The sequence below is a fragment of the Haplochromis burtoni genome, unplaced genomic scaffold (assembly GCF_018398535.1).
Source record: "Haplochromis burtoni strain Fernald_Lab_line unplaced genomic scaffold, NCSU_Asbu1 Contig_37, whole genome shotgun sequence".
NCBI lineage: Eukaryota > Metazoa > Chordata > Actinopteri > Cichliformes > Cichlidae > Haplochromis > Haplochromis burtoni.
This window is the reverse complement of record NW_024582398.1, coordinates 1,053,377-1,066,994: the sequence shown is the minus strand read 5'-3', so window position 1 is coordinate 1,066,994 and position 13,618 is coordinate 1,053,377. Positions and strand designations below refer to the sequence as shown.

The 13,618-nt window shown below is 39.9% G+C and overlaps 2 protein-coding genes across 3 annotated transcripts in view; both read left to right on the top strand.

Annotated features, from left to right (window-relative positions):
* LOC102313411 (disks large homolog 5) overlaps positions 1-6,287 on the top strand; it is a 30,777-nt gene extending 24,490 nt beyond the window's left edge. For both annotated transcript variants that reach the window (XM_042219729.1, XM_042219728.1), the window contains exons 27-33: positions 94-264; positions 400-596; positions 1,462-1,605; positions 1,782-1,909; positions 2,300-2,409; positions 4,156-4,265; positions 5,088-6,287. In XM_042219729.1, the coding sequence (XP_042075663.1) occupies positions 94-264; positions 400-596; positions 1,462-1,605; positions 1,782-1,909; positions 2,300-2,409; positions 4,156-4,265; positions 5,088-5,191 (964 nt within the window). In that variant the 3' untranslated portion in view covers positions 5,192-6,287. The remainder of the gene's footprint in view (positions 1-93; positions 265-399; positions 597-1,461; positions 1,606-1,781; positions 1,910-2,299; positions 2,410-4,155; positions 4,266-5,087) is intronic.
* A 100-nt stretch (positions 6,288-6,387) lies between these two features.
* Positions 6,388-13,618, top strand: part of LOC102314531 (calcium-activated potassium channel subunit alpha-1) — a 98,577-nt gene continuing 91,346 nt past the window's right edge. The window contains 1 exon segment of the mRNA XM_042219730.1: positions 6,388-7,615. Coding sequence (XP_042075664.1) covers positions 7,382-7,615 — 234 coding nt within the window. The 5' untranslated portion in view covers positions 6,388-7,381.

Here is a 13,618-nt window from a genome sequence, read left to right as displayed (position 1 = left end):
AGCTTGTAAGACTTGTTTTTCCATTATAGTCTGCAAAGTTTTGTTTATCATGCCATTGACATCTTCCCCAACTACTTTATTCATATTTGGCAGAGCACTTTATGAGAGAGTGGCAGAAATGGAGCAGGAGCTAAGCTTTAAGAAAGATGACATCCTTTATGTTGAAGACACACTACCAAATGGTAATTTTGGCTTCTGGATGGCCTGGCAGCTTGATGAGAGTGCACAGAAACTAGAGAGAGGACAGATTCCAAGTAAATACATGTAAGTACAGTGTAAGAATTTGTGGTTTTCTGATTTAGAAAATCTGTTGAGAAATTCTACATTCATCAAACTTTAATGTTAAAGAACATTAGTTTGATAGCATGTTGATATGGATTGAAATATTATCTCCATAAGGATGGACCAGGAATTCTACAGAAGACACAGCATGGCTGATATGAAGGATGAAAACGGCACTAGCAGGACGCTGTCTGCTGCTGCTCGGAGGTCATTCTTTCGCCGGAGGCTAAAGCACAAACGGAGTGGATCCAAGGATGGAAAAGACATGACGGCTTTGGACGCCATTAGCACAGATTCTTTACCCATCACAGAGGGTGAGAAACCCTCTTCTAAACACAACTTCATTTAAAAATGCACAAAAAAAGACATAATTGTATAAGAAAGGTTGATTGTGGAATAAGCACATATTTGGATTTTCTTGAGCGCTTACTTCACCAGCATTGCATTATACTGTCGTCACATTGTTAAACTTACAAAGGACTGTTTGAAATCAAAAAGTTCACGGTGAATACAGCAGAATCTGATTATTGTATTTCACACATTCCTTCACAAGAGTTGGACCTAAAATTACCCACAAATCTGTTCAACCACAGGCAGATTTGTCAGAGGTTTGAATGTGGAGCACGCTGCAGAGGCTTGCTCACTTTCTAAGCATCCAAGATTTAATTTACTGGATATAGTCTTGACTTCAGTCAATTTATCAGACTTCACACAGCTGCATCTGGAGGTGCAACAAACATAATTACATTTCATCACAGACACCACAGTTTTACCAAATAAATTTTAGTCTTTGGTGTTTAAAATCAGTTCCCTTTAAGTGTTTAAAGAAAAGTTCATACATACATTTATTTATTTATTTATTTATTTATTTATTTATTTATTTATTTAAAAGCCGTCTCCCAATTAAGCCTAATCTCTAAGACTTAATAATACTCAAGTTTGAAAAGTTCAAATTTTATTCTTTAGGCTTGATACTAGATAGAAACTGCTACTATGAATGTCCCTATTAACCTTACATGATAATTTGTTGCCAGATTTGTGAGGCAGATCTCAGGCATGAAGATGTGTTTATATAGCTGAAGCTTTCACATGACACAGAAACCATGGTTAAAATGAGCGGCAGTGTCTCTCTCCTGTTATGCCTTTGGAATAAATTGCTTTGGTTTATTCCCTGCACAGACGGCGTGAGCCTCATGTACCAGCGGGTTCAGAAGGTGGAGTGCTCTTCGCCTCGTCCAGTGCTGATCTTGGGTCCATTAGTGGAGGCCTGTAAGGACATGTTGGAGAAGGAGGCTCCTACCAAGTTCTGTCGCTGTTTGCCTGGTGAGCTTCTGATTTGTGTGAATTTATACATGAAGGATGTGTGTGTCCATCAGACTTGTGTTATTGCGCCAGGGAGATTTCACTGAGAGCTACCTAACATGAAACTCAAAGATCAGAGAACTTGACGTGTATATTAAAATAAAAAATGTTGCTTTTTTTTTTTTTTTTACTTTTAGAAATTATGAAGGCATCTCAGCAGGCAATAGAGCGTGGAGTAAAGGATTGTGTGTTCATTGATTACAAACGGAGGAGTGGGCATTTTGACGTGACAACAGTCGCCTCAATAAAAGAAATCACAGAAAAGGTAAATTTAAAATAACCTTAATCTGCACTATTTATTGATTTGCTTGTCCAGAAATGACACATTTATGACCCTGCACCAATAGCAGTTGTATCTTGAAGTTTATGCACTGCTGTCTTTCCAACTTTTCTTACAATCTTCAGAGGACTTTCAACTGCATTCCAAATAATGCAATACAGCCAAACTTCCAAACTGATTAAAATAACTTGATTGGCTACATATTTTCAAAGAACCTTTATTTTTTTTTTTATGTTGACATTTATGTTGTTGTTGATATCCCATAAACTGCTAGAAGTCTTTAAACACACAGAGCGTGAAAATAAGTACTTGATCTTTTCTGCAGTGTACTTTTTTTGAAACATCTCCCATTTCTCATGTTGTCTTCTCTCATAGGACTGTCACTGCTTACTTGACATTGCCCCTCACGCCATTGAACGTCTTCACATGGTTCACATCTACCCAATCATCATATTCATCCGCTACAAAAATGCCAAGCAGATAAAGTGAGTAATTTCATGCCTGCTTTGACTTTTAAAATATTTTTTTTTTATTTCTACCTGTCAGACATGTTGAGCATGCTTTGTGTTGTGGTACCAGTTTTGTTTACCCAGTTATTTGTCAAGCTCCAAACCTTGAACAACATACAGAGAGAACTCATCCAAAGCTTTTGCCTCTGGAGGCTGTTTCTGAGAAGAAAGGGGAAAATGTGGGCCATAGCATTTTCAAATAAAGCCACATTCATGAACAAAACTCATCCGTATATTCTGAACTAAACGAATAATCTGTTTCTATTTTGCAAATAACTACTTGGGCATTAAATCAATATGTAATCTAAAAATGTCAGGTCATAAAGAATTATTTAAAGATTACTTAAAGTTCCCCCATTTTAAAGCCATTCTCGCTTGAAGGACTGATTATTCCTGATTATGCTTAATTTTATCTGGCTTGAGACAGTTGCTTGGGAAATTGGCATCCGCAGAAGTCTTGCTGGTTTTATAATCACATTTGCCCTCCATCCATAACAAAACGAATTGATCAACCAAAATTTGATCAGCATCATTAGTTGCGAAGACACGACGTGCTCTCTTCCACCACCTGTTTTCATCGACTGATGGTGATGGCTCACAGATCCTCTGCTTTTTCATTTGTAATCCGTGGGAAGATTAAATCTGCTGAACCTTCGGCATGGTGCTTCATGCACATGCGCACACAAACGCATGCAAATCAGGGCAAACTCGGGTCGGGCAGGAACAGGCTTTTTCCACCACGCACGTACACACACGCGTCCATAAATCTATGAAACGGTGCAGCAGGCAAACATGGTTCAGATTGATTCCTGCTAAGCCTTCGCTGTCATCAGCTGAGTGCCAGCTGTCCTGGGAGGGGCTCACGAGGCCTGTGGCTCCGCTTCGTGGTGTGGGTGGCTAAAAACACACGATGCCCTGCCGGCCTCAGCTTCCATGTACACAAAAACACACCTCCCACTGCCTGCTGCAGCAACTGACAGGAGCCCAAGGTTTTTCATGGGTTTCTATCCTCTGAGAAGCATCAGCAGACCAAAATGTTGACTGCATAATGAGTGAAAGGAGAGAGACAGTGGCATTCTAGGTTAAGTCAGAGGTAAAAGATGAAGACTGGTAAACACATGAATTCTCAAGGCTTTGTGCGGTCATGGGTACTGAGTGGGATGGATGGGTTTAAAGTAGGGAGATTTCACTGAAGCTAAGCTGTTAGATTTCTTGGCAGAAATGAGAAGTTTTGCTGTAAAAACTAGTAGAAATCTCCTTTAAATTGCATCTATAGTTACTTTAGTCAACATCTGAGTATTTTTTTTAAATTTTATTTCGATAAAATGCTAATAAGGGTAGTTGATCCTTGTTAACTTTGCTGATTTATCCAAAAAGACTTTCTTGTCTATTACTGCCAGTAGAATTTCCAGGAAAATGGTTTTCATTTAAGTTAATGTTGGCAGTAGCAGCCCAGAAACATGAATAATTTATATGCAGTTGAATTGGGATAAATGTATTCACATTTTTGTATAAAAGAAATTCACTCTAAATTTGTATTTAGCAATGTTCAAGATGTATTAAAATATCCACACACTATTATTACTGTTATAAACATGTCTGCAGATTTTTAGTAATACAAAATATGGAAATTGTGACTGTTTTGTTGACATCAAGAATCTGACACTTTGAGTGTTTGAAATGAGGTTTCGTAGCAGGCTGACAGGGCTGATGTTTCCTCAGGGAGCAGAAGGACCCTTTGTACCTGCGGGATAAACTGTCTCAGAAACATTCCAGGGAGCAGTTTGAGGCAGCGCAGAAAATAGAGCAGGACTACAGCCGCTTCTTCACAGGTTGGTGGGATAGGCTTATGTTCACTCGATGTTAATTTGTATACAGGCATTATAATTCTAATTATTGTAACCTTAACCACACCTACAGTACACAGAAATGTGTAACTGCAAACTGAATCCCAGTTTACAAAGAAAGGTGTATTTTTGTAACCATTTTTTCACCTCGGGCTTAAAAGTCAGTTCATCAATAATCAGACACAAACTGTTTAATGGCATTTATCGCTGTATGTCCAAAATTTTTGGTGATAGTCTCTGAGATTTGTTTTTAACTGTATTTATTTCATGTTATTTAGAGTTTAGTCTTAAAGAGGAAGTATTGGGAGCACTGTATGTGTGTTCTTTAAGAAGAGTTAAAGTTCTGGTATCTGGAGCAGCAGACAGTCTGACACCCAACTGTCTGCCTGATTAATGACTAGAAAAGGAGGCGACTTGTACACAAGGGCTTTTGCAATGAACACATACCACAACTGATCCCATCTATTAGGGAGAGTTGGCCGGCCAACTTCTGCACACATGCCACGATTGTGATTATATTTATCAGCACTTTCATTAAAAGTATCTGTTGATAGACAGCTTATACCAGTTTGTCTTCACAGTTTACAACTGTAAGTCTTCTATTTCCACAGTCCTGTTGGTTGGTGTCAACATTAGTCTCATTACATGCTTGATATAATTGAAAATGAGTAGTGCTTGGATTATGCAAAAATAAGAAAAAATCACATTGGTCCGGGAGCTGAGTGACTGAATGGGGAAAAAATGAAAGAACTTTCAATGGGATGTGTTAACCACAAAAATACCACCCTCCTCCCAACTCTATTGCAGGTATTGTCCAGGGAGGCAGCGTCTCCTACATTTGCACTCAGATCATGACCATCGTGGAGCAGGAACAGAGTAAAGTACTGTGGATTCCAGATGGAGCCCCGTAAAAGTATCTCCCCTTGTTCATGTCACCCAGAAACATTCCAGGATGTAGCGAAGATGTTCAAATCCAGCAGTTCACAGCAGACTCGATGGTTAACATCCAATACTTCTCACTTACAGCAATATCAGCACACATGATTTGCAATATTCCTACTACAGTAATTATGTAGTACAGAGACTTGTTTACACTAGTCTTCAATACTTGAATTGTGTATTCCCTCATATTCAGTAGCACTCCTTTAATCCCTTGAATTGTCAGACCACAGGGACTCTGCATCAACTCCAAACTGAAGATGGACCACTGTGTTCCCTCCTTGATATTTATGTCTTCTCTTGCCATTTAATTTATCTAATCAAGTCAAAGATGTTGGTTATGATCCTTTGTTATACAACTGTAGCTCTCTAGTGAATAATGTTCTTATTTATAGAGGAGAAATTGCTTCCTTCACATTATGTCAGTCTTTATTTGGATCATTTCACTCCTCTCATATAATATTGTGCCAAGCTAAATATATTTAATACATCACACTTATTAACACTGCAGTTTTCCTTGTAAATCACGCAGCAGGTTTGCTAGTTTCTGCCAATATTCTTTGTCAGGTGGATTTTTATTTTTTTTGTTTTTAAATTTACCGGTAAGAAGGGATTTTTTTTTTTTTCCATCTGTTGGCTAAACACATGTACGTGTTCCTCCTTGAATTTTCACGTCAATCACGTTGAGAGCATTTCATCTGGATGTCAGATAAAACACTTTACGTCAGGCTTTCTCCAAATGAAGGTTATTGTTTCTATAAAATATTAAACATTCAATTAATGGAGTGCAAGTTGTCTGTGTTTTCTTTGCACATCTGAATGCTAACATCAGCTCACAAATAGCGGGCTGGTTATTTGTCAAGAAAAACTGGACTCAAGTTGGACCTCAATCAGTGCACAGTTTGTCCTCGAGGGGGAGTAATTTACCACTAGACGAGAGAAAACAAGATGTCCTGTTTAGTACTTTTCCTTACCATGTTTTATAACTGCCTATATAAATACTCTTATTCCAATATTTGGAAACTTTTTACATTTTGGGTTTTCTAAGCCTTTAATGCGTGATGGCGTGGAAAAAATGAAAATGTATGGTGTATTCTCTGCTGCAATGTGTTTTTGTTTTTTTTTAACTCTTATTTCCATCAGTGCTGGAGAAAACGTTTTCTCGTTTAAAGGCTCCAGACAGCCTTAGATTGATGTTAAAGCTCCATATAAAGATACAGGACACCAATAAGAGAATTTCATTTTCGTCAGTTTGCCCCACCTTATTATGGAAATACAGTTTGAAATTTGATTATAGTTTAGGAACATAGATCTAATGTACAAAACTAAAACGTCCGTACAAAATTAAGGGTTTAAAAGCACGGTGGCTCTAACCATAAAGTTACAACCATCAAAAATTGATGAAGCGGTCACTATAAATAACCAGACATCAAGATAAGCATCGACGTCTGCTATTGATGGCTCCTCCCCCGCTACCTGTAAATCTGCGATGCCATCTTCCAACAAATGGATGTGACAGAGGGAGTCGGAGAACGAGAATTGCGTACAAGAATAAAACGGTCATTTTTTTTTCCAACCCAAACGATATATCCGTAAAGGAAACGACAAACTGAGGCCTTTGACGCGAGGACGACATTCAACAGTGCGCGGTGCTGAGCTCAAGTAGCGGACCTGCTGAAGGCTACGCTGTAAAAAAACAAAAAACAAGGTGGGGGAGTGAGTGAATCGACTGGCGACGACAGCACGCCTCTTCAGTGTTATCATAACGCCGCTGCAGTTTCATCCATCGGATCTGTGAGAAAACCGTGAGTTTTGAGGAGTTTGAACAAGAAATTTGATTTTTACGCACACGTCTAACGGATGACGCGCAATCCCGGCCACGAACGCGCATCGTGAGGCGCACGACTGAGATCTTAATTTCAAAAGAAGTTTGGGGTTTTTTTTTGTTTTTTTAAATTGCGAGTGTGGCTCTTGTGGACTTTAACTTTTACATCTTTGCTTAGAGTGAAGCCAGATGAGATGGAAGAGGAGCGGAAGGTGGTTGGCTGAACATGCCTGAGCCGTTGTGGCATCAGGGGGCGCTGGCTGGAGCTCCCCAAAGGCCCTGAATCCCAGTTGAGTTTGTTTGTTTTTAGGGGCTGGCAGGTGACCAGAAGTCGGTAATGCCGAAAAACAGGGAGAGATTCAACCCGGACCCATCCATCCACATATCCAAGATGAATGTGATCATCCCGTTCTCACCAGATGTGCCCTGTGATAACAACGGCCAGCGGATGTGGTGGGCTTTCCTCGCCTCTTCCATGGTCACTTTCTTTGGGGGTCTCTTCATAATCCTGCTGTGGAGAACTCTGAAATACCTGTGGACCGTATGCTGCCACTGTAACGCCAAAAAGAAGGTACGCCAGCTCATTTCATAACGCAGCACTCCTCCATGAAATCATCATAGAGGGGTTTTTGTGTAGCAGCCAGTTTGATTTGGGCTTGTAATTAAATCTGTAGTAGGTCCAATCAAAGTGCATGACTCTGAATAATGAACTCTGCTATTCTTGGCTTAATGTCACATACAATGCGAGCCTGTTATAATAAAACCTCTGTGATCTTGGACTGTAGGCTGTTAACGAGGAAAGTTGGTCCTCGTTAACAGCAGGTTTGCAGTTGGAGCTACAGCTGACACTTGTTGGTGCACCGCATTCAGTTTGTTCTTAGTTGATTTGAAGGTGATCCAGCGCACAAGTAACCTACAAGTATTGTAAAAAGCTTAACTATCATATGAATTTAACATGTTGAGGAGCTTAATTCCCACACAATTAGAAAACAATTTGTGGGAATATTATGAAGATAGTTTGACATTTGTACAATGTACAACCAATGCTTGTGGTCATACATTGAAGGTTAGTGGAAGTTAAATTGTGCTGCTAAAAATAGGGGGGGCAAAACTAAAACCTGGTGTTTCCAGATATCATGTCCCGCTTAATGTGGATAATCCACCGGCCTCAAGCGCAGGACATTTTGGATTGGAGCTACATTCTGTTGAAGAATTTCTCACTGGATAATTTACAGAACAGAGTAGCAGAGGCAAAATGTGCTGCTGAATCTTATTTTTACAAACAAAAATCCATCCAGCTGCATTTTATTGAGGACAAGGGATTTTTAATCTTCTGTAAACAGCAACTTAGCTTAGGTTCCCCCCTTTTGAGTTCTTGTCAACATAATCTGAAGTCGGCATCATTTTCTTTCAACTGTCCAGCTGAACATGCCGCCCAGTTTGTCAAGTGTATTTCATAAAGTCTGGAATACTCTAACCTGTTGAGGACACGTGGAGCTATCAGGGGCTGCTACATGGGTCAGATATGTTCATGCGTGTCTTTGTGTAATCTCCAGAGACAGCAGCAGCAGTAGTATTTAATTCAACTGCTACTACATTTTCGGCCTCACAGTAATGACATCATCTGCGCCAGGCCGTCTGCAGTTGTGTGTTAGAAAAATAAAAAATCTTTCTGTTGTGTTTTTCCATAAAGTCTCATTTTAGAGTTTCCGCCATTACGCATATGCTTAAGGACAAAGATGGACTAGCTGATAAAAGTGCAAGAGATGGAGCAGTTTGTCTTAATGCATGTGCATTCATTTCTCAGACAGGCAGTCAGGGTGGAAGAGAATCGCTAAAGGCTGCATGCAGGGTGGTGCTGACCTTTTGAAGGGAGACGTCTGTATCATTTCCATGGTTGGGTTGAAGCTGCTTACAATTAAGGCTGCACATAACAATTAGAGTCATGGGTTATTTAATATGTCGATGTATCTTCTTTCTTTAAAATACAGAAAATACATCTTCCCAGCACCCAAATATTAACTACCAAGAATTCAGCTGTATTAGTTGTCATGATACAAAGGGACAACTTACAAATATTTCAGGTTTTTGCTTCATAAATGAATAAACCTGAAAGACCGACACATTTTTCCGACTAATATTTAAGAGGATCCGTTTGTTTGGTTTTTGGCCAAGATTTATTTATAGATGTAGAAAATTGGAACAGAAATGCTTTCCTGAAAACGGATCATGCTGAGGTTTTTCGTTTCAGGGTCCACAGCTGAACACTGTTTATGTGCGCATATAAGAGAGCAGTCAGGTCTTTTTGTGTGTTTTTGTGGAGCTGCCGAGCTCCACCAACCTGTTGTGCTACTCTGTGGGAGTCAGCCAGAGACGGGTCATCCTTTCACTTCCAATCTCTCCCTCTCTGCCTTTTGCTCTCCTGGCATTCATTTCATAACTCCTGCCCTGTTTTCTTCTCACCCTCTCTTCCTCATCCAAGAAGCAACCTTCCTCCAAAGTGTCAGAAATGCAGTGTCAGGCGCATATCGTATGTGCCATATGAATCAGTACTTTTGTTGCTAAGCAACTGGCAAGCAAAGGATTTCATTAGAAGAGTAAATCTCTGTTATGCAGTGGCTGTGAGATGTGGCAGGTTGTGTTGGAGGAACACCTCCCCACCCCCTCCCAGTCTGTGCATGTCATTAGCAGCCCAAACATGGAGCGTTAAGTGCATTGTTCATAGATGGGAGTTGATAATCTGTTTCCTTCTATTCTGATTTTTTTTTTTTTTAAAACTTTGTTTTCCCCTCTGTGGGGCTTTCACTGCCCAACTCTGCTCTGATCTGACAGCTCTTATGTCTCTGAGCCTCCATCTCTGTGGCTCTGTTCTCCCAGACTGATGGAAATCGATGAAACACGTCATTTGCGAGGTTCTGATGAATGGCTGCTATTATCCGTCTAGGAAAGAGGAAGAAATTGCTTTCATTGTAAATGGCACTGTACTCACAATGGGAGGATGACAAGTTGTGGCAGCTCCTCCGTCATGGTGCAGACTTTGTGAAACTTGCGCACACTTCTTTATTAGCTTGCGTTGAGTTTTGAGAGACCACATCTCCACTTATCCACGAACTGACTAGTGTTCAGTGATAATTTTTTATTGGACAATAAGAATTCCTGATGCCCCAAAGTGTCCAGAAGTTTATTACGGCAGTATTTCTGCTGGTTTTGATCCAGATACAAAAAACGGCAATGGATGGATTGTGATGAAATTTTTCTGGAGATGTTCATGTTCCCCTTTGTTATGGATTTTTTCATCAAGTAAGGTCTGAAATGTCATGCTCAGTGGAGCCTTTTTGGGACACGATGACGTAACATCTCTGCTCACTCTTCATCAGTCTTGTATCTATAGGGGCCATAAGACCAAACAGCATTTTTTTTTCTTGTTTTTTTTAATCATTTGACTCTTATTTGGACCAAAGAGTAAACGCAGAAGGAAGCATAGAAACTCTCTTGAATGATGTATTTCAAAATCTCTCTGGCTTATAGGTCTGTTCATTTTTGCTCTGATGGGACCAAGATGCAGTAAGGTGTTACTCCTGCATACATTTAAACCTGGTATCACAAGAACCACATTACCTCTCACAGACACACCTTCTATAACATAAATGGTGAGGGAGCAGTCTTGATATAGATTTAAAGGAGTGCTGTGAAAACTTAAATGTATTATACATCAGTAGAAAGTAGACAGGAAAGCAGGGAATGACATACACCAAAGGGTCAGATCGCCTGCTCACCTATGAGATCTGTAGTGGTGTCAAAGTATGACATCTTTGCTAGAGATGTTACATTTGTTTTGTTACGAATCATTTTTGTTGCATCATACTTTTAGAACAGGTCCAATCACATTGGTGTTAATAACTCTAGTTTTAATTTGGCTAATTGGGCGGTTGTCTGCCAAGGTGCCTCAGTGATTATCACTGTGGCCTCACAGCAAGAAGGTCCTGGCTTTAAAGCTGCAAGCTGATTGGGGCCTTTGTATGTGGGTTTTGTTTCTGTGTGGGTTTTCTCTGGGTGCTCTGGCACATTAGGTTAAAATTTGCCATAGAGAGTTTGTCTCTCTATGTTACCCCTGTGATAGACAGGTGACCTGTCCAAGATGGCCTTTGGACTTGTGACAAGTAGAATATTTTAAAATTGTTCCACGTGTCTCTTATCATTGAGCTCAAATGTTGCAATTTTGCTGTAACAGTTTTGCAGCTGTTGGTGACAATATTTGTGGAGTTTGTTGAGGTGGAAATGTCAAACAGCAGCCTTGGGCTTCAGGGGTTCAGTGTGATTTTAATACTTAATGCTTGCAGGCTACAGAAGGACACTGAACATCAGCATGCTGGTGCTGTCACTGCATTAAATCTGAAGTACCTACAGCTGGGTTTTATCTGTTATTAAAATTTGATTACATTTAAATGCATGTTGTCTTGTTAGCAATAGTCCTTTTCAATCTTTAACGTACCTAATTTGTGATGTTTTATTGGCTAAAAAGGATTTAAAGGATTGTTGTTCTTCTTACCGCCTCTCTTACGCAGGCAGTTCAACATGACACCTTAGATGTGTCAGGCATGGAAGGGTGTGGTTGCGGGGGTGTTGAGTGGAGGACTCAGGTAAAGAGTCGTGCTCATGGTGCGTTCAAGTGCTGTCTGAAACATCGTAATTATCAGCTGAGGGCTCGTGATCAAACAGTAGCAATTACAAGTCAGTAAGTCGGAACAGCTGAGTGGCAATTTTCTGTTGTCATCTTCACACACAGAGACATAAAGACTTGCATATGCACACACAAAAAGCTAGATAGTCAGCCAGGCAATACAACACAGTATCAATATCAATATCAGGGTTCATAAATTACTTTGAAAATAGTCAGTTTTTGCTCTCTGTCGCTGAATCATAACTTTGTTTTCTGCAGCAGGATTTGGTTAGTGTCCATTTCACTTTTTCCTTGGCTAAGAACTCTTGAGCACATCTCGCACATCCCAGTAATAAGAAGTAGCACCTAATGGCAGCATAATTTAACAACTAGACCCTAAATCCTCTGACAATGTCCTCTGCAATTTAGCCTGTCGGTCTCGTTTTTAACTAAAGGAAATGTATTCATTCAAATGTCCGTTTAATTGGCCGTGTAATTAGTTGGTTAAGTATAAGCTTGCTCACATTGCATAATATAAGCAGCAAGGTGTAGCTTGGCTGTCACTGCACCATCTGGGATCCAACAGGTCTCAGATGAACACTGTTGTTAAACATCTCAACTGTCCCGTAGCCTGCTGGCTTTTTTCTGTTCACAAAGACAGTAGAAGGTGTTTGGTTTCCACACATGTTATTTTTGCATATCAAATTTAAAGCTAGCATTCTGATCTTAAGTATTATCTTAATCATTTGAACTAAATGTCCTTGCTACATTTCAGTGCATCTTTATCCATTTTAAATACTGCAGTTTCTGTTAAATAACAAATGCATTCAAAGTCCTGTTTTAGCCTGTAACTCCTGGACAAATTTCCTCACACTTTGTCTATACAATCACGTAGAAAATAAATACAAATTGAGTCCAAAATACTTTACACTGTGTAAAAATCTAAATAAAAACAGAATGCAATGATTTGAAATTCTCAAACTCTGTTATAACCTTGCTCAAAACCATAATGTGGAGTTGAGACTGACACCAGAGTTTTTAGAAAGATTCATTTTATTTTAAATTACAAGTTTATCTCAGTTGTAGACAATTGACACTTTAGACTCTTGCACTGCTCTGTAGGTTGGGTAGAGGTTGCAAAAAGCTGTAACACGACCCCAGTTTCCTCCAGGGGCCTTAAAATACTAAAAAATGTCAGTCAGTCGTCTTCCAGACCTGAAAGATCAATGCTGAAAGGACATGTGTGGCTGGCAACAGGAACAAGTATGTGTCTGACCAGTGCCCATCAAATGCTTTCGCATAAGTAGACTTTGCTAAACATACATGAATGCCCTTACAAGAGGATCATACAAGTTGTCAAATTGAACACACAACACACACACACACACACACACACACACACACACACACACACACACACACACACATAGAAGAATTAGTCCACACACAAACCAAAGTAGGAACCAATAATCCCAACCAAAAGTGATCTGTTGTCTCCACAGCACAAATGGTTACATGCAACCTGTTCCTATACAACACATTACTATATCCAAAAAAGTGAGTAAAGCAAGTGTACTGGTGACCAACCACAAATGGGGAATCATGCCCATGACACAATCTCAACAAATGTGGCTCAACCGGGCAGCAACATTCACAAGTGATCCACCAGAAGTGGGCCAATCTCTTTGCAACACCAGAGGTCAAAGCACAAAACACTCATGTCATCATTAGGCATCCATAACCACTGATAAAGATGCACACAAGCATGTCCACACAAAGCTGAAGCTGAACACGGCATGCCTGCGCAGCTAAATGCTTCCCTGCTACAACCATTGGGCCATAACTAATAAAACTGCCTCAACCTTCTCACAAAATTTCCTACAAAAGTCAGTGTTACTGTTTTAACTTTGAGCA